Below are 23,279 nucleotides of genomic sequence, written 5' to 3' on the forward strand. Positions count from 1 at the left end.
TGAATGAATGAATGAGTTCCCATGTGCATGCCTGAGTGAATGAATGAATGAACTCCCGAGTGCGTGCCTGAGTGAATGAGTTCCCGCGTGCAGGCCTGAGTGAATGAATAAATGAACTCCCGAGTGCGTGCCTGAGTGAATGAGTTCCTGTGTACAGACCTGAGTGAATGAATGAGTTCTCCTGTACATGCCTGAGTGAAGGAATGAATGAGTTCCCGCGTACAGGCCCGAGTGAATCAATGAATGAGCTCCCGCTTGCAGGCCTGAGTGAATGAATGAATGAGCTCCTGTGTGCAGACCTGAGTGAATGAATGAGTCCCCTGTACATGCCTGAGTGAATGAATGAATGAGCACCCGTGTGTGTGCCTGAGTGAATGAGTGAATGAGCTCCCTGTGCGTGCCCGAGTGAATGAGTGAATGAGCTCCCGAGTGTGTGCCTGAGTGAATGAATGAGTTCCTGTGTGCATGCCTGCCTGCCTGAATGAATGAATGCCTGCAAGAATGGGTGAGTCTGTGAATTCGTGAACGAGCGCTGGTCTGCTGGAGTGGGTGAATGAGTGAATTAATAATTCACGGATGCCTGAGTGCATGCATTAACGAAGCAAGCACACAGGAGGGAGGAAGCAGATTGCTTTGGCCCAGAGGGAAAGAGAGGGTTAAAGAAGCCACATTCCGGGCTGGGGAAGGGGTTGCGGGGTGGTTCCTGGCACTTTCTCCTGCCTTGGGGGAGAAAATGAGACCCTTCCAGGCCAAATGCAAACGCAGTCCCGGAGAAGGCAGATTCCTTCCTGCCTCATCCCTGAACCCACCCTTTCATTACTGTTCAGAAAGCATCCTAGGAATTCCACGCTCTACCCAACCCTCGGGAAGTCCAGGAAACACCACGAGGCGGGCTGATAGGTTTGGAGGAAGTAGATATCACCCCCTCCCACCCGCAGGAACTGGACACCCTAACCTGTGCTGCACTCCAAGTCCTCCTCCCCCAGCTTTTGCTTCTGCGGGTCACAGCATCTTCCAGGGCGTTCTGACAAACAGTCCCAGGTCTCGTTACACCCCTAGCCTCAGGAAACTGCGTGTTGGGGTCTTCCCTCTGGTACCAAGCTTCCCTCCCCCTGGTGGGTTCTGATTGCTGACTTGTGGGCTTGGGATGGCTGGAGCACCCTGTGGCTAGAGAGCGGGGGAAGTAGGTGGGAGCCAGAGAAGCAACTGAGGGAAACTGGAGAAATGTTTGTGTCTGTTCTTTTTTCCAGTTCTCATGTTTATTTCATATTACCTGCGAGTGTACTGAGTGGTTTCAGTCATGTCTGACTCTCTGCAACCCCGTGGACTGTAGCCCGCCAGGCTCCTCTGTCCATGGAATTCTCCAGGCAAGAATACTGGAGTGGGTTGCCATGCCCTCCTCCAGGGGATCTTCCTGACCCAGGGATTGAACCCCCGTTTCCTCCATGGCAGGCAGATTGTTTACCGTCTAAACCACCAGGGAAGCCCAGTGTGTAGAATCAATCTCAGTTTCACATTTTACCCCACTCTGGATTTCTGCTTTGCAAATATGTTCATCTCTGCCATTTTTCTGGATTCCACATATATGCATCAACATATGATATCTGTCTTTCTGACTTCACTCTGTATAGACCATCTCTGGGTGCACCCACATCTCTGCAAATGGCACAATTTCATTCCTTATTATGGCAGAGGTATTTAGTCCATCCAAAAGGAAATTAACCCTGAATATTCACTGGAAGGACTGATGCTGAAGCTGAAGCTCCAATCCTTTGGCTATCTGATGGGAAGCACTGACTGACTCACTGGATAAGACCCTGATGCTGGGAAAGATTGGGGGCAGGAGGAGAAGGGGACGACAGAGGATGCAATGGTTGGATGGCATCACCGACTCAATGGATATGAGTTTGAGTAAACTCCAGGAGTTGGTGATGGACAGGGAGGCCTGGCGTACTGTGGTTCATGGGGTCTCAAAGAGTCGGGCACGACTGAGCGACTGAACAACAACAGCAAACAGAGCCGAAGGCGGTCAGCCACAGGCCATCCTCCCGGATCTCCGGGCAAAAGCTAGGTCCATTTTTAAACCAAGAGCAGACATCCTGCCATGGGAGCAACTGGGTTCCTTTGGGGGTGGGGGCCGCTAGCCAGGAAGCCAGGTGACCTGTGGGCGCCGTGAGCCCAAGGCGGTCTCTGCTCTCGGGTGCCTCACAAAGGATGTTTGTCTATTGCAAAACTGAGCCTGCCTTCTCCCAAGACGTTGTTTGGAGAAAATGAGTCTTTGGTTGCTACATCAGATGCAATGTTGTTAGCAAGTTACAGGGCCCTTTGTGAGACATAGTTCAAGCCCACAAGCTAGAAAAGTATGCCAACCGGCTGGATTGCTTGCCACATTTTTGTGACTAAAGCCTTGTGAGGAATCTTGAAAGGCAAGCAAGACAATGAGAACAGATTCTGCAGTATATCTGTAAATGCATCCTTCTGTGTGCATCACGATTGCAATAATATATCCACATTTTAGGGCTTCCCCGGTGGGTCAGTAGTAAAGAATCCACCCGCAATGCAGACTCAGGAGACGCAGGTTCAATCCCTGGGTCGGGAAGATCCCCTGGAGGAGGGCATGGCAACGCTCCAGTCTTCTTGCCTGGAGAATCCCATGGACAGAGGAGCCTGGCAGGGTTACAGTCCATGGGGTCGCAGAGATTCAGACTCGACTGAGCGACTTTCACTTCACTGCTGTTTGCCACTCATGGTTCTAGGAGTTACAGATACATCCATGTTTTTCCAAATGTATATTCTAGTCGGGGAGGTGGGGAGAAGCCAGGCAATAAACAATTGAAAGTCACACTTTATACGGTGTTGGAAGTGGATATGGGAGACAGAGAGAGAGAACAAAAGTCTGAGCAGAGGAGGTGGGCAAGAAAGTGCCCTTGGCTATGATTGCAATGGTCTCATCTCTAATTAATGCCCCTCTGGTTTATAGCCAAAGGTGAGAGAGCCAGCTGGTGCCCCCAGCCCTCCACTCCAGTGGCAAAATGTTCTCTGCTTGTCAGTCCAACTTGTTCAGTCGCTCAGTCGTGTACGTCTCTTTGAGACCCTACAGACTGCAGCCTGCCAGGCCTCCCTGTCCATCTCCAACTCCCGGAGTTTGCTCAAACTCATGTCCATCGAGTCGGTGATGCCATCCAACCATCTCATCCTCTGTCGTCCCCTTCTCCTCCCGCCTTCAATCTTTCCCAGCATCAGGGTCTTATCCAATGAGTCAGCTCTTCCCATCAGGTGGCCAAAGGATTGGAACTTCAGCTTCAACATCAGTTCTTCCAATGAACATCCAGGACTGATCTCCTTTAGGATGGACTGGTTGGATCTCCTTGCAGTCCAAGGGACTCTCAAGAGTCTTCTCCAACACCACGGTTCAAAAGCATCACATCCAAGCACTGCTTTTATTTTCGGCTGAGGGGAGTTTGGGGCATCTGTCCAACCATGGACCATTTATGGAGCGCCAGCTATTTGTGGACAGGCAGCTATCTTTGCCGCACACCTGTTCTAGAAGGGCGGGGAGGGAGGTGGCCAGGATAAAGGAGAGACGGCTGCAAAGCGCAGATGTGCTCACAGCTCTGCTGGATTCCGGGGAACGCGCTGCGTTTATATTTGGAACTCCTGGGGACAAGCCTCCGTTAGGAAGGCGGGGCTTGGGTGGACGCCAACCCACACCCACTGAAGCCTGTCAACACCCAGGCCCAGAATAGTACGCGATATGAAATCAGACAAGCTAATTCTACTATTCCCTCTGGAGTCTGACCTGCAAATAAGCACTCACGGGAGGGGACTGGCTCTTGGACACCTTGATCCTTTTTTCACTTTTTGCTGCATCTTCTGTGCTAGGAAATCTCGGGAGACTTTTCACCAGTGAGAGTGGGCTTCTTGTGGCTCAGACAGAACTTGCGTTTGAGCACATTGTGACTCCAAGAAAAGCAAAAGGGTTGCCCAGTGCTTAGCGATCTCTAATGGAGAGGACGCAGGTTCGATCCCTGGTCAGGGAACTAAGACGCTACATGCCGTGGAACAACCAGATGGCCCGAGTGCCACAGCTAGAGAAAGGCTGAGCACTGCAACAAAGACTCACAGCAGCCAAAAGTTGAAAAAATATATATTTTTTACTTTCAAAGAAACAAAGCAGAAAAGGCACTGAATTACCCCACCAAGATTAACGCTTATTCTAAAACCACATGGCAGGTGGTGACTGTTTCCAGATGTATGGGCTTCCCAGGTGGCTCCGCGGTAAAGAATTTGCCTGCAATGTAGGAGACTCAGGAGACACAGGTTCGATCCCTGGGTCGGGATGATCCCCTGGAGGAGGAAACGGCAACCCACTCCAGTATTCTTGCCTGGAGAATCTCATGGACAGAGGAACCTGGCGGGCTACAGTCCATGGGGTCTCAAAGAGTCGAACACGACTGAATGGCTAATACTTTCACTTTCAAAGGAGTTTTTATAAGAAGCCAGACGGTTAATGCTGTTTGCAGTGAAATGTATGGGCCTAGAGAGTGTCATGCTGAGTGACGTGAGTCAGACAGAGAAGGAGAAATAGCATATGACATCCCTTACACGTGGAATCTGAAAAGATATGATACAAATGAACTTACTTAGAAAACAGAAACAGACTCAGAGACTTAGAGAGTGAACTTATGGTTGAGGCGTGGTAGGGATGGGGAAAGAGATAGTCAGGGAGTTTGGGGTGGACATGGACACACTGCTGTATTTAACATGGAGAACCAGCAAGGACCTGCTGGACAGCACAGGGAACTCTGCTCAATTTCATGTGGCAGCCTGGATGGAAGGGGAGTTTGGGGAGAATGGATACATGTATATGTATATAGTTGAGTCTCATTGCTGTCCGCCGGAAACTATCACAACATTGTTTGTTAATTAGCTATACTCTAATACAAAAGTTTTTTTTTTTTTTAATAATGAAGCTAATGTTTTTTTTGGAGGGGGGGATAAAAGAAGCTAGAGGGTACAAAGAAACAGAATTAAACAACAAAATGTTAAGAAACATTTGCTGAAAGTAAAGATAATTCTGCTACACATGGTGGCTCCTTCAATGTGAAATACCGAAGATGCTGGAAATCTTGAACGTGGGTCACAAGAAGTTTAAAGGAAATTGACTTCTGAGCACAGATAAAGGAGTCCTCCAAACCTACGCAAGAAACAGCCACCAAATCTACACTAAATTACCCGAAGGAAGATAAAAGAACAGATGCACACACATATCCTCTGAAACAGTCCTCAAAATGAACAAGACCCGCGGCAGTCAGAAGAAAACACAATTTGGAAGTGAGATTCTATCACGTCAGCAGAAACATATGGTCACTAAGACAGCTGCTCTGTCCCAGATATATACGTGTGTATACAATGTGCTGTCACAGAATATTCAATGTCTAGTTAATTTTCCGTGGAAAGAAAGAGGAAAGTCTCGCCAGAGCCACTGTATGGATCAACTGTGCTCGTGGCATGCCACACGCCTACAGAATCCAAGCAAAAATACTCACAGAAAAATTCACAAAGAATTCTTCCCCCCAGCTTTACTGAGACATAATGTACACGTAGCATTGTAGAAGGTTAAGGTGTACATTGGGACGATGATACATTTCAGTGGGACGAGGATACATTTCAGTGGGATGATGATACATTTCAGTGGGATGACCATCGCAGCTATGCTTCAGTGGGATGACCATCGCAGCTATGCTTCAGTGGGATGACCGTGGCGGCTACTTTTCAGTGGGATGATCACCGTAGCCTTGTCTGACGCCTCCACCCTGTGACATAATTCTTTCTTTCTGAGGTGAGACTATTTAAAATCTTTCAAAATATAGGATACAGTTCCTTGGTGGCTCCAGGGGTAAAGAATCCGCCTGCCCATGCAAGAGACTGCAGTTCAAATCCCTGCGTTGGGAAGATCCCCTGGAGAAGGAGATGGCAGCCCACTCCAGTGTTCTTGCCTGGAAATTTCAATGGACTGGGGCCCCTGGAGGGCTACAACCCATGGGGCTGCAAAGAGCTGCACACAACTTAGCGGCTGAACAACCACAGCCTCACCACTGTTTTGGAAGACAGATGCCAGAAGTCAGTTTCCTTGAAACTTCTTGTGATCCACGTTCAAGATTTCCAAAACACTCGTTTTTCAGATGAGATGACGGACACCCAGAGAGGTTGCCCAACTTGCCTAGGGTCACACAGCTTGACCTGGAGAAGCCAGACTGTGATCTCACGCTTTGGGCCTGAGTCCAGAGTTTAATCATGCCTGGCTTCCCGTACCACCTGTACAGACAAGCTAGATGCATTCCTCATTCTCGCGTTTAAATTAGAAAAAAAAAAAAAAAAACCCTCACCACTATGTACCCCAAATATATTCATCTCTGTATGACTTTTTAAGGATGCCTTTAACAGAATCCCACAAACTGGGCAGATGAAATAAGAAATATGTATCTTCTCCCAGTTTCAGAGTCTGGAAGTCCAAGTCCAAGGGGTGGGCAGGCGGGCCCGCCCTCTGAAGGTTATACGGGGCTCTGTCCCGGCTTGCGATAGCTCTTTACCTTGTGGCTGGGCTGCTCCAAGCCACTCAGGTTCCTTTCCTGGTGTCTCTCTGTGTGTCTCTGAATTTCCCCTCTTATACAGACACAGCTCATATTGCCTCAGAAGCCATCCTCCTGTTCTGACTCATCGTCTTAACTGATCACAACTGTCCCCGATCTTTTGACACATAAGGTTCCACTCTGAGATGCCAAGGGTCAGGACATCAGTGCATGAATTTTGATACCTGTGTGTGTGTGTGTGTATGAGAGAGAGAGAGACTTGCTTTCCCCGCATTAGGAGCTGGAGGCGGGTCAGCAGCCCTTGCATACAGTGGTTTATCCTTGGAGAAACGGTGTTCTCTTCTCTCTTCTGTTTCACTGTAGCTGGTTTACAATGCTGTGTTCGTTTCCGGTGTCGTCTTCCCTGGTGTCTCAGTTGGTAAACAATCAAATGCCAATGCAGGAGACCCAGGTTCCATCACTGATCAGGAAGATCCCCCGGAGGAGGGCGTGGCAACCCACTCCAGTATTCTTGCCTGGGGAATCCCATGGACAGAGGAGCGTGGTGGGCTACGTACGGTCCCTGAGGTCACAAAGAGTCCGATATGACTGACCGACTGACACATAAGGCAATTTCAGTTATTCATGGAGATATACATATATTCTTTTCCAGTATCATTTATTACCACATTTTGAGTAGAGATCCCTGTGCTATCAAGTAAGACCTTGCTGTTTATCTATTCTACATATGGTATCGTGTATCTCTTCATCCCAAACTCCTAATTTATGCCTCCATGCTCTCCCCTTTGGTGACCAGGAGTTCATTTTGTATGTCCATGAGTCTATCCCTGTTTTGTAAATAAGTTCATTTGTATCCGTTTTCTTAGATTCCACACATCAGCGATATCATAGGGTATTTTGTGTTCTGCAGACTTACTTCACTTGCGGCAATACTCTCCAGGCCCACCCATGTTGCTGCAAATACCATGGGTTCATTCTTGTTCACGGCCGAGTAATATTCCATCTGTACACACGTACCACATCGTCTTGAGCCATTCCTCCATCGATGGGCTCTTAGGCGTCCCGTGCCTTGGCTACTGGAGATACTGCTGCAGTGAACACCGGGGTGCAGGTATCTAAGGGGGAGCACCCACACATGAATATCTAGGATTTCCGTGCATCATCTTTCTGCGTTCCAGACTCTAATGACCATCTTCCTCTCTGGTTCCGATACTCAAACCCTAAACGTTCTATCAGCGTTGATCTCAGTCCATCAGACTACACTAGTCTGCCCAAACTACCCATTCTCTCCTCTCCCCTAAAGAATGACTGAAACCCAAGCAAGCAGCTGGTCTACTTTTTAGATGCTGAGGGTAGACAGTTAGTCCAGGACAAAGAAAAGTATACACCAAGCAAAGCGCTGACGTTGTGTTAAGAACTGGTACCCACAGAGGATCCAAGGCCAAAAATAATACAAAAAGGTCTCGACATTTCAAAATCTCTATCCCACGTTCTGAAAAAAAAAAAAAAAGTAGAAACCATACAATTTCATGGCAAAAAAAAAACACCCCAAGATCTCTCCCCAAGCAGGTTGCCACATCATGGGCCTTGCACTTAAATTTCCAGAAATCCAGCCTCATCCTCTGCAGGTGATAATACTTTTGTGAGCTGAGATAAAGTTAAATGCTGCCCCTAGGGTAGAAACACATTCATTCCTGATTCACAGGTGGTGGTGAACAGGTCCGGATTCCCGATGTTAACTAAAGGGGCTTAGTTTCTCTGGTGGCTCAAATGGTAAAGCATATGCCTGCAATGCGGGAGACCCAGGCTGGATCCCTGGGTCAGGAAAGATCCCCTGGAGGAGGGCATGGTAACCTACTCCAGGATTCTCACCCGGAGAATCCCCATGGACAGAGCAGCCTGGTGGGCTACAGTCCAGGGGGTCGAAAAGAGTCAGTTGCCACTGAGTGACTAACACTTTCACTTTTGCAAGGAAGCTGTAGCATGAGCTAAGCTTGTCTCCCCAGCTTGCTAGAAACCCAAGCAGCATCCATCCTTTGGAAGTCCTCCACGGCAGCCCCACCCGAGACCCCCAGCTATTCTCCTGGCTCCTGTGTTCTCTGACCACGTCAGTGGCCCGTGGTCTCAGCAGGACATACTCCAGAGCTCAGACCAGAGTCGGAACCTCTCAGCCCGCATGGCTGATGGAACCCACAGATCAAGCAATCTCTTTACAATCCAAGATCCAGCTGTCCACCTCGTTCCCATGGGTGTATCTGAGGAATTAGGAACCCCCTTCTTTGTGGGGCAGCACGTCTATTGCAAACAGAAGAGAAGACCCTCCAGGGCAGCGAGTGAAGCCAAGAATGAAAAGGAACGTTCCACAGAATCGACAGGGTTGTCATCTGAAGGGAGGTTTTCTCAGAGTGGTGGGTGGATTTTGAAGAGCTCAGATGGTCCGTGGTTCTGCAAGGAAACATTGAAAGCAAGACGTCATACTTTAAAAAAAAAAAAAAACAAACAAACAAACCATACACACACTTCAGTGGACTGATCTTCAAGCACTGTTAATTTTTTTCACTGTACAGGCGGCAGAGGATGAGATGGTTGGATGGCATCACTGACTCAATGGACATGAGTCTCAGTAAACTCTGGGAGTTGGTGATGGACAGGGAAGCCTGGCATGCTGCAGCCCACGGGGTCGCAAAGAGTCGGACACAACTGAGTGACTCAACAACAACATCTGTGATGAGGCATGTGGTCCAGAATGTAAGTGGTTTTATTTTTTTCAGAAACTCTTGCTTTGCCCCTCCCAAACTTTCAGGCTGGGGTGTTGTATAGACCAAGGCGCTTCCTGGCCAGGGTGTAAGTCAAAACCACCCAACCACCAGCAGAGGGAGGCAGAGGGCAGCTACTGAGATGTTGAAGTTTCCCAAATCCAGAACAAAAACACGATTGGTATAGACTTCTGTTTCATAGCTTCCCTCAGGGGCAGTGGAAACCTCACTCTGGCAAAACCCAGATAGATCCCGACATGAGTGGTCTCAGGACCAAAGCTTGAGAGAATCTAGATTAACGTCTGAGCTGTTGCTTCTTCTGCAAGAAAGCGTCTCTGCCCCAGCCACCTCTTTAGCGACGTCTCTAGGAATTTCCTGGATCAGCAGCCAGGATCTCTGCTCCCAAGGGCAGCTCCCTGCGCTTGTAATTCTGCAAACCCAGGAGCTTGGAGCCAAAGTTGAAGCAGAAGCCCTACCTCGCCCCCCACCACCCCCTGCATAAACTCGTTTCCCTGGAGGTCGTGTGTGTGTGCGGGGTCGTTCAGTAACGTCTGACTCTTTGTGACCCTGTGGACTGCAGCCCAGCAGGCTCCTCTGTCCATGAGGTTTTCCAGGCAAGGAGACTGGAGTGGGTTCCCATTTAGCTGGTTCTTTTTAACCCCCTCCCCTCCATCTAACCGCTGCCCTCTACCATCTCCCCACTGGGAACGACTAACTTGTTGTCTGTATCTGTGAGTCTGCCTCTTTTTCATTCATTCACGTATCTATATATCTTTTTAAAATCGGGCTTTACCAGTTAAGGCAGACACAATTGGGGGCGGGGGCGGGGGCGGGGGGAGGACTTGCCGTTTGTCCTGAGAGAGTTTCTCCTCTGGTTATAGTACCTGACCGCCAGCCCGATCAGCGTCACCACCACCATGGAGACGATGGGAGATACAATTTTCGCTATCATGTTGCCTGTGGGAATGCAAGGGAACAAGACTGTCTCAGGAAAAACAGCGCCAGCGTGTATTCCCAGCAACTCCCCACTCACCTCCGCCCCTGGCCCTCCCCGCCCTCCTATTCACGGGAAAAAGATGGAATTCATCGAAGAAGCCCAAGGGAGGCATCCTGCTTTATGTAAGGGGCACTTACTAACCACATCTGATCAGTCTGGGGCATCCAACGGTTTTGTACAGAAAATATATATATATTTAATTTAATGGGTGTGTTTGGATGAATTTGTATCTTTGGGGACAGAAAAGCTTGACTCATGTTCTTCAGTCGCTCAGTCGTATCCGACTCTGTGTGACTATGGACCGCAGCATGCAAGGCCTCCCTGTCCATCACCATCTCCCAGAGTTTGCTCAGACTCATGTCCATTGAGTGGGTGATGCCACCCAACCATCTCATCCTGTGTCGTCCCGTTCTCCTCCTGCCTTCCATCTTTCCCAGCATCAGGGTCTTTTCCAGTGAGTCAGCTCTTCGCATCAAGTGGCCAAAGTATTGGAGTTTCAGCTTCAACATCAGTCTTTCCAATGAATATTCAGGACTGATTTCCTTTAGGATGGACTGGTTGGGTCTCCTTACAGTCCAGGGAAATGCGTGTATAAAGTTCAGAGCAGCCCAGGGGTCACCTGGCCAGTTACCCCTGTAGCCCCCACATCCTTTCCATTCCACACTCTGGCCCCACAGATAATACAGTTCCTGGGGCTCCGTTCAGTCAAAGCTAGCACAACACCTCTGTCTCCTGTCCTGCCCGACGCCCACACATCTGTAGACTGTGCCTTGGAGATGTCCCATCCAGGAGCAGTCATTCTGTCTTCCAGCCCACCCCAATCTTGGGTGAGTCCTCTGTCCTGGCAAAAGTGAAAAAGTCTTAGCCGCTTCATTTGTGTCCAACTCTTTGTGACTCCACGGACTGTAGCCCCACCAGGCTTCCTCTGTCCATGGGATTCTCCAGGCCAGAATACTGGAGTGGGTAGCCTTTCCCTTCTCCAACGGATCTTCCCAACAATGGAATCAAACCAGGGTCTCCTGCATTGCAGACAGATTCTTTACCAGCTAAGCCACCAGGGAAGACTGAGAATACCGGAGTGGGTAGCCCTTCCCTTCTCCAGGGAATCTTCCCAACTCAGGAATCGAACTCGGGTCTCCTGTATTGCAGGCGGATTCTTTACCAACTGAGCTATCAGGGAAGCCCCCTGTCTTGCCACGGACTCCATGAATCTGTGTGTCAGACCTGAATCTTGTCTGGGGAGCACCTCTCCTCCCCTACCTCCAGTCCACGAGAAGGAAAGCATCCGTGGCCTTCACAAACGTCCCGTAAACACCCAGGCCCCCGGGGAAACGGCAATACGTCCTGCAAACGGCGATACCATGGCCCCGCCCGGGTCCTGGGCCTGACGGGTTAGAAAGACAGCTCTGTCCCTTCTTTCTCCCCCAAAGCCTTGGGGTCGGCCGTGCGGCTCCAGCATCTCCCTGCACTCGTGTCAGCCTCCAGATCCCCAAGAGGCTGGCCTCCGCCGTCCCAGCGACACACGGCATACCCTCGCTGGCCGGACCCCAGGCCTGCCCCGCGGACCCGTGATGGGGCAGGCGGGGCCCCGCTGGGGGCTTCTCAGGGAGTGAAGGCCGTGTTTGCTCTGCTGCTCTCCTTTGAGGCTTGAGGTCAGCTGTGGTCAACGAAACGGGCACCGGCGGTGGGCAGCAGGAGCTCCAAGCACAGCAGCCGCCCTCGCAGAGCCTCAGGCGTCTTTCAGCTCCGAGTTGGTCCCCAGAGCATCAGGCATCTGTCAGCTCCAAGTCGGTCGCCAGAGCCCCAGACATCTTCCAGCTCCAAGTTGGTCCCCACAGCTCCAGGCATCTTTCAGCTCTGAGTCGGTCCCCAGAGCATTAGGCATCTTGCAGCTCCGAGTCGGTCCCCACAGCTCCAGGCATCTTTCAGCTCTGAGTCGGTCCCCAGAGCATCAGGCATCTTGCAGCTCCGAGTCAGTCCCCAGAGCATCAGGCATCTTGCAGCTCCGAGTCAGTCCCCACGTCTCCTTCTCTGACCCCCGTGGGACAGACCCCGCCTGGAAGGAGCTTCTGCACGCCCACACACAGAGAGAAGGTGGTCCCTGAAAGCCCTCCGTGGAAACAATACCTCGCCTGCCCGGGCCCCTCTGCAGCCACATGGGGAGCCCGCCCCTCAGAAGGCCGGGAGCCCCGCCCCTGGGCCGTACCTTGCTGGTTGCCTGCTGTGGAGTGGCCGGCTCCACCTGGAAGGGGACAAGCGCACAGTCACATGGTATTCGGAAGAGCTGGTCACGGGCTGCCTACTGCTGGGAGGCGGGCATTACACGTCCAAGCAGGGGAGGGGACGGGGGTGAGGCTGTCACCTCAGGGTGTAGGGATACACACAAAGGCGTACACAAGAAGCATGCACACACACCCATATACACACACGCGCACATACACACCCACACCCACACCCATATACACACATGCACACACACCCATATACACACATGCACACACACACCCATATACACACATGCGCACACACACCCATATACACACATGCACACACACACACCCATATACACACATGCACACACACACACCCATATACACACATGCACACACACACACCCATATACACATACGCGCACACACACTCATATACACACATGCACACACACACCCCCATATACACACACGCGCACACACACCCATATACACACATGCACACACACCCACACACCCACCCCTATATACACACACGCGCACCCACACACCCACCCCCATATACACACACGTGCACACACACACACACACACCCATATACACACACGCGCACACACACACACCCATATACACACACGCACACACACACACCCATATACACACACGCGCACACACACCGATATACACACATGCACACACACCCACACACCCACCCCCATATACACACACGCGCACACACACACACACCCATATACACACACGCACACACACACACCCATATACACACACGCGCACACACACACCCATATACACACACGCACACACACACACCCATATACACACACGCGCGCACACACCGATATACACACATGCACACACACCCACCCCCATATACACACACGCGCACACACACACACCCATATACACACATGCACACACACACACCCATATACACACACGCACACACACACACACCCATATACACACACGCGCACACACACACACCCATATACACACACGCGCACACACACACACCCATATACACACACGCGCACACACACACCCATATACACACACACACACACACCCACCCCCATATACACACACGCACACACACAGATATACACACATGCACACACACCCGCACACCCACCCCCATATACACACACGTGCACACACACACACACCCATATACACACATGTGCGCACACATATCACACACACACAATACACACCCATATACACATATGCGCACAAACATCCCCCCCCACACACAATATCCCCCACACACAACACACACCCATATACACATGTGTGCACAAACATCCCCACACATACACCCATATACACACATGCACACACACACAACATCCCACACACACAACACACACCCATATACATGTGTGTTCATACATGCAATACACATACATCCCATACACACACACAACGCATTGACACACCCATATGCACGAATGTACATACATGCAACACCACACACAACACAACACACACCCATATACACACATGCACACATATCCCACATACAACACATACTTATACACACATGCACACACCACACCCATATACACACATGTACATACACTCAACACACACAACACCCCACAACACACATCCATACACGTACACACAGCCCACACACATGAACATACATGCAAACCCCCCCACATACATGCACACACACAAAACACACCACCACACATGCAACAACCCACATACATACAGACACGCACATACAACACACGGACACACCCATATGCATACATGCACATCTGCGTATACACATATGCACACATGTACAACACAAGCACACGTCCACACACACACATCGGCACAGCCATGTGTGCACACAGGCAGGCGTGCACACTAGCATCACAGGCACTGTGCCTGTGTGGACATGACCGTGGACACACACGTGCATATCTCCACATGTGTGTGCGCAGTACACGCCCGCACATGTACACATGAAGACACAAGAGCTGCACATATTTCCACATGCACACATCCGCCCCGACCCGCACACCCACAGCACACACACAGGCACGTGTGTGTCAAATTCACACTCACGCATGCACAGACACACAGCATGAAGGCACATGTGAACGCATGTCCACATGCATAAAAGCAAGCGCCCTCCCAGCCACACGCACACACATGCATGTGCAGGGACACACACATGCCACACACGTGTGCACAGGCAGTAACATGTGTGAGCGAGCCTTCATTTCTTGGACGGATTGCGACCCGCGTCCCATGCAAACCCCTCCCCAGCTTCAGTGCGCAGTGAGGACGCCGATCAGAAACCCAGGCGGTCAGGCAGCGCCCACGCGGGGGTTAGCTCCTCAGCAGGAGAGCTTCTCCTGCTTTGGCTTTTATGAAAGACCTCCTTTACCATAATTAATCCCAGGGAAGCGGAGTCTGTTGCGCCCTCCTTGCCCTGCAGGAAAGAAAGGCCACATGAAGAGGAAGGGAAGGCCCAGAAATGCCGGAGACATCCCCAAAGGAAGTTTCAAGAAAGACAGGACCCTGAAGCAGAGGCTGTGACATCCGGGCAAAAGCCCCACCCGGATCTTCCCGAGCCAGAGGAAGAGACAAGCGTATCCCGGGACATTCGCTGGCCGCACCGAGTCGGGCTGAGCTCACCTTGCAAGTTCAGCAGGTCTGCTAATGCCAGGGGCACGCTGACCCCCAGCTGCGAGAGAGGGGGGTTGCCTGAGCTCAAAACCCCACTTCCTGGCGCTGCCAGGGAAAATGCCAGTCCCCAAGGCCAAGAAGCATGCCCCAAGGGCAGTAAACAGCCATCTCAGTGACTGAGCAATAAAAGGACCTTTCTCCACACCTTCTTATGTCCAGAGGGCAATTTTTTTTTTCCTGTTTTTAGCTGCATGCAGGATATGCAGGATGTTAATTCCCTGACCAGGCACTGATCTCAGATCCTGCCAGTGAGAGCCCACCATCCTAATGACTGGATCACCAGGGAAGTCCCCAGGGAGTAATTTTTAAAAAGCGATTCCCTGGGGTCTCAACATGGTAAAGAATCCGCCTGCAATTGCGGGAGACCCAGGTTCGATCCCTGGGTCAGAAAGATTCCCCTGGAGGAGGGCATGGCAACAAACTCCAGTATTCTTGCCTGGAGAATCCCACGGACAGAGGAGCCTGGAGGGCTACAGTCCACGGGGCCACAAAGAGTCAGAGTCGACTTAGCGACTAAACAGCACCAACATCTACATTGACAAAGTATCACATGACTACTTTGTACAAGGTTTCATGGGGATTCTATCTCAGTTTAGAAACATGGATCCAGTGCCTTTTGCTCTTCTGGCTCAAATAGCTCCCAAGTTCACTTTACAGCACCAGAGACCCTCTGGAGACTTCTAGATCCACCCCTCGCTTTGAGAAAAGCTCGGTATAGACAAGAATGGAGTTTATCCCAGGGTAAATTCCTTTCTTTCTTGGCATGATGTACTATCTACATAAAGAATCCGCAATTCTTGGGCTGTTCTCTGCTAATGAGCTTGTTGCCCGGGGCTCTGTGTCTTGTTTCCTGGACAGAGGGGTGTGGGGTCAGCCCCTGGACACCTGGGTGAAACCAAGCTGATGGTCAGCAGTGAAGCGGCCCACACCCAAGACCCAGGAGGAAGCTCTAATGGGAGCCCTGGAAAAGCCCACCCAGCCCCGCCAGCCCCACGGGCCCCAGCGCTGCATGAAGCGAGCCTGTTACCGTAGCCGTCGTGCCCCGGCTGGAACCCGCCACCGCCGCCTCCTGCAGGAGAGAAGAGGGATGTGACAGCCATTCGCAGCGTGGACCTTGGGGTCCAGCAGGCATCCGCCCGGCTGGCACCAAAGCCAGACCCAATAGTCACCCCCAAAAGAGTGCTTGTTGTCCAGTGGCTCAGTCATGTCCGACTCTTTCGACCCCATGGACCGCAGCACGCCAGGCCTCCCTGTCCATCACCAACTCCTGGAGCTTGCTCAAAGTCATGTCCATCGAGTCGGTGATGCCACCCACCCATCTCATCCCCTGTGGCCCCCTTCTCCTCCTGCCCTCAATCTCTCCCAGCATCAGGGTCTTGTCCAGTGAGTCGTCTGGAGCCCTATATAGTGGAAAACCTCAGGACCTTCCAGAAAATGCTCTAAGGAGTCCCTCCCCCGGAGGCATGGCTTCTGGATGGAAAAACTCATGCCACAGAGAGCCCTTCAGAAAGCTGTGTGTTTTCAGAGATTACTCATGCCCCCCCACCTATGCCGATCTAGAGCTTCAAGGTAACACAGGCTTACCCCCACCTCAAGGGACGCAGTTCTATCATGCTAGAAGTCAACTGCATCACATTAAACATACATTTTTTGGGGGGAAGATACACAGAGACACTTCTGCAAAGGTTGGTATAGACACAACATCTGTGTAAATAGAGGTGTGTGTGCGTGACAGGCACTCATTCGTGTCCGACTCTCTGTGACCCCGTGGACTACAGCCTGGTAGGCTCCTCAGTCAATGGGATTCTCCAGGCAAGAATCCTGCAGTGGGTTGTCATGTCCTCGTCCAGGGGATCTTCCCGACCCAGGGATGGAACTCAGGTCTACTGCACTGCAGGCGGATTCTCTACTCCTGAGCCCCCTGGGAAGCCCAAAGATAGCAACTTAGGACTATAGCTGGATGTAGATAAAGAACAGATATGGATGCAGGTAGAGGAGTAGACAGATATAGATACAGAGATAGAGAAAGATACAGATACAGATGCTGGTATAGCTGTAGACAGATATCGATATACAAATAGGTACAGATATAGATATATAGGTGGGCTTCCTTGATAGCTCAGTTGGTAAAGAATCCGCCTGCAATGCAGGAGACCCCGGTTTGATTCGTGGATGGGAAGATCTGCTAGAGAAGGGATAGGCTACCCACTCCAGTATTCTTGGGCTTCCCTGGTGGCTCAGCTGGTGAAGAATCTGCCCGAAATGCGGGAGACCTGGGATCGATCCCTGGGTTAGGAAGATCCCCTGGAGGAGGGCATGGCAACCCATTTCAGTATTTTTGTCTGGACAAGAAGGCTTGCCTGGGATACTCTGTCCAGCATCAAATGCACAGAGGAGCCTAGTGAGCTAGAGTTCATGGGGTCACAAAGAGTTGGACACGACTGAGCGACTGAGCACAGCACAGATATAGCTACAGATATACATGTGCATATATACAGACATAGATGTACATATACCAAGGCAATGGTGCCCTACTCCGGTACTTTTGCCTGGAAAATCCCATGGATGGAGGAGCCTGGTAGGCTGCGGTCCATGGGGTCGCTAGGAGTCGGACACGACTGAGCAACTTCGCTTTCATTTTTCACTTTCATGCATTGGAGAAGGAAATGGCAACCCACTCCAGTGTTCCTGCCTGGAGAAATCCACGGACGGGGCAGCCTGGTGGGCTGCCGTCTGTGGGGTCACACAGAGTCGGACATGACTGAAGCGACTTAGCATAGCATAGCATAGATAAACAGATATATATAAATATACATTCATAAATACATACAAGTAAAATAGATATAAATCGATGTACATGTAGATATAGGTATAGATATAGATAGATATACATGTAGCTATACATATAAATATATATACAGATATAGATACAGATATGCATATAGATTAACATAGATATAGATATAAATACATATAGATATACATATAGATCCAGGTAACATATGGCTGTAGATAGAAATAGATATGCAGGTATGGATATATTTCTGCATATAGATAAATATAGATATAGGTACATATACATACAGATACACACGGATCGAGGTCTAGATACAGATATAGACAGAGATGCACACAGATACAGATATAGCTACGCCCTGACCCGCACACCCACAGCGCACACACACGTGCAAATTCATACTCACGCATGCACAGACACACAGTGCGAAGGCACATGTGAACATATGTCCACATGTATAAAAGCAAGCGCCCTCCCAGCCACACACGCACACATCCACGTGCAGGCACACACACATGCCACACGCGTGTGCACAGGCAGTAACACGCATGAGCAAGCCTTCATTTCTTGGACGGATTGTGTCCCGCGTCCCATGCAAACCCCTCCCCAGCTTCGGTGCACAGTGAGGACGCCGATCAGAGACCCAGGCGGTCAGGCAGCGCCCACGCGGGGCTTAGCTCCTCAGCAGAAGAGCTTCTCCTGGTCTGGCTTTTATGAAAGACCTCCTTTACCATAATTAATGCCAGGTAAGCCGGGTATGTTGCGCCCTCCTCGCCCTGCAGGAAAGAAAGGCCACGTGAAGAGGAAGGTAAGGCCCAGAATCGCCGGAGACATCCCCAAAGGAAGCTTTGAGCAAGACAGGACCTTGAAGCAGAGGCTGTGACATCCGGGCAAAAGCCCCACCCAGATTGCCCCGAGCCAGAGGAAAGGACAAGCGTACCCTGGACATTCCCTGGCTGCACCGAGTCAGGCTGAGCTCACCTTGCAAGTTCAGCAGGTCTGCTAATGCCAGGGGCAAGCTGACCCCCAGCTACAGAGAGAGGGGGCTTGCCTGAGCACAAAACCCCACTTCTCAGCGTGTCCAGGGAAAAGTCCAGTCCCCAAGGCCAGGAAGCATGCCTCACAGGCATCACACCATCATCTTAGCAACTGAGCAATAAAGGACTTTCTCCACACCTTCTTCTGTCCAGAGGGCAATTTGCTTTTTCTTTCTGTTTTTAGCTGCATGCAGGATATGCAGGATTTTAATTCCCTGACCAGTCACTGATCTCAGATCCTGCCAGTGAGAGCCCATCATCCTAGTGAGTGGATCACCAGGGAAGTCCCCAAGGAGTAATTTTTAAAAAGCGATTCCCTGGGCGCTCAACATGGTAAAGAATCTGCCTGCAATGCAGGAGACCCAGGTTCGATCCCTGGTACAGAAAGATTCCCCTGGAGGAGGGCATGGCAACCGACTGCAGTATTCTTGCCTGGAGTATCCCACGGACAGAGGAGCCTGGAGGGCTACAGTCCACGGGGTCGCAAAGAGTCAGAGACGACTTAGCGACTAAACAGCACCAACATCTACATTGACAAAGTATCACATGACTACTTTGTACAATGTTTCATGGGGATTCTATCTCAGTTTAGAAACATGGATCCAGTGCCTTTTGCTTTGCTGGCTCAATTAGCTCCCAAGTTCACTTTACAGCACCAGAGACCCTCTGGAGATTTCTAGATCCACCCCTCGCTTGAGAAAAGCTCGGTATAGACGAGAATGGAGTTTCTTACTCCCGCGGAAAATTCCTTTCTTTCTTGGGATGATGCACTATTCACTTAAGAATCCACAATTCCTGGGCTGTTCTCTGCCTAATGAGCTTGCAGCTCGGGGCTCTGTGTCTTGTTTCCTGGATAGAGGGGTGTGGGGTCAGCCCCTGGACACCTGGACGAAACCAAGCTGACGGTCAGCAGTGAAGCGGCCCACACCCGAGACCCAGGAGGAAGCTCTAACGGGAGCCCCGGAAAAGCCCACCCAGCCCCGCCAGCCCCACGGGCCCCAGCGCTGCATGAAGCGAGCCTGTTACCGTAGCCGTCGTGCCCCGGCTGGAACCCGCCACCGCCGCCTCCTGCAGGAGAGAAGAGGGATGTGACAGCCATTCGCAGCGTGGACCTTGGGGTCCAGCAGGCATCCGCCCGGCTGGCACCAAAGCCGGACCCAATAGTCACCCCCAAAAGAGTGCTTGTTGTCCAGTGGCTCAGTCATGTCCGACTCTTTCGACCCCATGGACCGCAGCACGCCAGGCCTCCCTGTCCATCACCAACTCCTGGAGCTTGCTCAAAGTCATGTCCATCGAGTCGGTGATGCCACCCACCCATCTCATCCCCTGTGGCCCCCTTCTCCTCCTGCCCTCAATCTCTCCCAGCATCAGGGTCTTGTCCACTGAGTCGTCTGGAGCCCTATATAGTGGAAAACCTCAGGACCTTCCAGAAAATGCTCTAAGGAGTCCCTCCCCCAGAGGCATGGCTTCTGGATGGAAAAACTCATGCCACAGAGAGCCCTTCAGAAAGCTGTGTGTTTTCAGAGATTACTCATGCCCCCCACCTATGCCGATCTAGGGCTTCAAGGTAACACAGGCTTACCCCCACCTCAAGGGACGCAGTTCTATCATGCTAGAAGTCAACTGCATCACATTAAACATACATTTTTTGGGGGGAAGATACACAGAGACACTTCTGCAAAGGTTGGTATAGACACAACATCTGTGTAAATAGAGGTGTGTGTGCGTGAGAGTCACTCATTCGTGTCCGACTCTCTGTGACCCCGTCGAGTACAGCCTGGTAGGCTCCTCAGTCCGTGGGATTCTCCAGGCAAGTATCCTGGAGTGGGTGGTCATGTCCTCGTCCAGGGGATCTTCCCGACCCAGGGATGGAACTCAGGTCTACTGCACTGCAGGCGGATTCTCTACTCCTGAGCCCCCTGGGAAGCCCAAAGATAGCAACTTAGGACTATAGGTAGATATAGATAAAGAACAGATATGGATGCAGGTAGAGGAGTAGACAGATATAGATACAGAAATAGAGAAAGATACAGATACAGATGCAGGTATAGCTGTAGACAGATATCGATATACAAATAGGTACAGATACAGATATATAGGTGGGCTTCCTTGATAGCTCAATTGGTAAAGGATCCGCCTGCAATGTAGGAGACCCTGGTTTGATTCTTGGTTCGGGAAGATCCGCTGGAGAAGGGATAGGCTACCCACTCCAGTATTCCTGGGCTTCCCTGGTGGCTCAGCTGGTGAAGAATCTGCCTGCAATGCGGGAGACTTGGGATCGATCCCTGGGTTGGGAAGATCCCCTGGAGGAGGGCATGGCAACGCATTTCAGTATTTTTTCCTGGACGAGAATGCTTGCCTGGGATACTCTGTCCAGCATCAAATGGACAGAAAGGAGCCTGGTGGGCTAGAGTCCATGGGGTTGCAAAGAGTTAGACACGACTGAGTGACTGAGCACAGCACAGATATATCTATAGATATACATGTGCATATATACAGACATAGATGTACATATACCTGTAGGTAAACATATATATATAAATATATATTCAGATATACATACAGGTAAACATAGAGATAGATCGATGTACATGTAGATATAGATAAAGATATAGATAGATATACATGCAGCTATACATATAAATATATATACAGGTATAGATATACATATGCTTATAGACAAATATATGTATATAAATATATATTCAGATATACATACAGATAAACATAGAGATAGATCAATGTACATATAGGTATAGATAAAGATAGATATGCATATAGCTATAGATATAAATATATATAGATATAGATATACATATGCATATAGATCAACAGGTATAGATACAGATACATATAGATACACATGGATAAAGTTATAGATACAGATATAATAGATGTGCATCTAGATACAAATATAGCTCTACATAGAGATATGTGTCTACAGACAGACACCTGTACACAGACATGTACATAAGTCCGCATGTCAGTGGAGGTATGTGTATGTGTATACACACACATGTGCACACACACATATTTACATGGAGACGACCCCCACTTCTAAGCAGCATCGGCCCTATGGCCGGTTCCGTCCACCTTGCAGACCGCAGGAGTAGACAGCTTCAGGGATGCGCCTCCCTCCCGCCCCTCAGAGGTTGGAGGGGAGAGTCCACAGCCCACCACCTTCCTTGCGGGGGCTGGGGCAGGGTCTGGGGCGGGGTCACAGAAGCCTGCACGTACCTGCGGGAGGCCTGGGCGGGTAGCGGCCGCCGTCGATGAGGTCCGAGTCGCTCAGGAAGCCTGTGGACAGAGCAGAGGGTGGTCAGAGCCTGCGGTCTGGGGAGCCCCCTGCACACCCAAGCCCACGCATAAGGGGCGCATGGACAGCTTATGCAGAGGGGGGGGTTCCACAATTGGAGAACCCATGCCGAAAGATCCACGAGCCGAAACCAAGGCCTGATACAGCCAACGTAAGAATAAATATGGGATTCTAAAAAGAATTGCTACAAAAAAAGAGGTTCTGCATATTTTAAATGCAACCCGTCTTTCACCATCGAGGACCAAATTCTCCAAAACATGTTCCAGAAGGCGTTTCAGTCCTTCCAAAGACGCTTCTGAAAGTCATCTTACTCCTGAGGACTCACCTCCACTGTTACCAGGCTGCGGGCGAGGAGGCAGTGGCTTCGTCCTTGGGTAGATATCTGTCGGGAAACACGTGATTTTAGGAAAAGAGGGACAGCTTCCAGCGACGAACCATTCACACAACACAAGAGGCCGGTATACAAAACGACGTTCTGGCTAATTCATGTTTGCTGTTTATCGCTTCCACGGAATCTCTGGTGCTCAGAATCCCCAAGCATAAAGCTCTTTTTAAGCATTAGTTTTTATTGGAGTATAATTGCATCCCTGGTGGCTCAGACGGTAAAGCATATGCCTGCAATGAAGGAGACCCAGGTTTGATCCCTGGGCTGGGAAGATCTCCTGGAGGAGGGCATGGCAACCCACTCCAGTATTCTGGCCTGGGGAATCCCATGGACGGAGGAGCCTAGCAGGCTACATTCCACGGGGTCACAGAGAGTCAGACAAGACTGAGTGACGAACACACACACACACACAGTTACTTCACCGTGTTGAGCTTGTTTCTGCTATATGGCAAAATGAATCTACTATGCGTATGTGC

The 23,279-nt window shown here is 50.5% G+C and overlaps 1 protein-coding gene across 6 annotated transcripts in view; it reads right to left on the reverse strand.

The window, feature by feature from the left end:
• Window positions 1–4,135: 4,135 nt before the first annotated feature.
• XG (Xg glycoprotein (Xg blood group)) overlaps window positions 4,136–23,279 on the reverse strand; it is a 29,576-nt gene continuing 10,432 nt past the window's right edge. For 2 of the 6 annotated variants that reach the window (XM_070784904.1, XM_070784901.1), the window contains 9 exons: window positions 22,744–22,800; window positions 22,340–22,399; window positions 20,129–20,170; window positions 18,797–18,841; window positions 16,296–16,337; window positions 14,967–15,011; window positions 12,553–12,588; window positions 10,196–10,306; window positions 4,136–9,038 (listed from right to left, as the gene is read on the reverse strand). In XM_070784904.1, coding sequence (XP_070641005.1) covers window positions 9,022–9,038; window positions 10,196–10,306; window positions 12,553–12,588; window positions 14,967–15,011; window positions 16,296–16,337; window positions 18,797–18,841; window positions 20,129–20,170; window positions 22,340–22,399; window positions 22,744–22,800 — 455 coding nt within the window. In that variant the 3' untranslated portion in view covers window positions 4,136–9,021. The remainder of the gene's footprint in view (window positions 9,039–10,195; window positions 10,307–12,552; window positions 12,589–14,966; window positions 15,012–16,295; window positions 16,338–18,796; window positions 18,842–20,128; window positions 20,171–22,339; window positions 22,400–22,743; window positions 22,801–23,279) is intronic. The other 4 variants (XM_070784907.1, XM_070784902.1, XM_070784903.1 and 1 more) reach the window with 3 other exon arrangements.

Source organism: Bos indicus, chromosome X (assembly GCF_029378745.1).
Source record: "Bos indicus isolate NIAB-ARS_2022 breed Sahiwal x Tharparkar chromosome X, NIAB-ARS_B.indTharparkar_mat_pri_1.0, whole genome shotgun sequence".
Lineage (NCBI taxonomy): Eukaryota > Metazoa > Chordata > Mammalia > Artiodactyla > Bovidae > Bos > Bos indicus.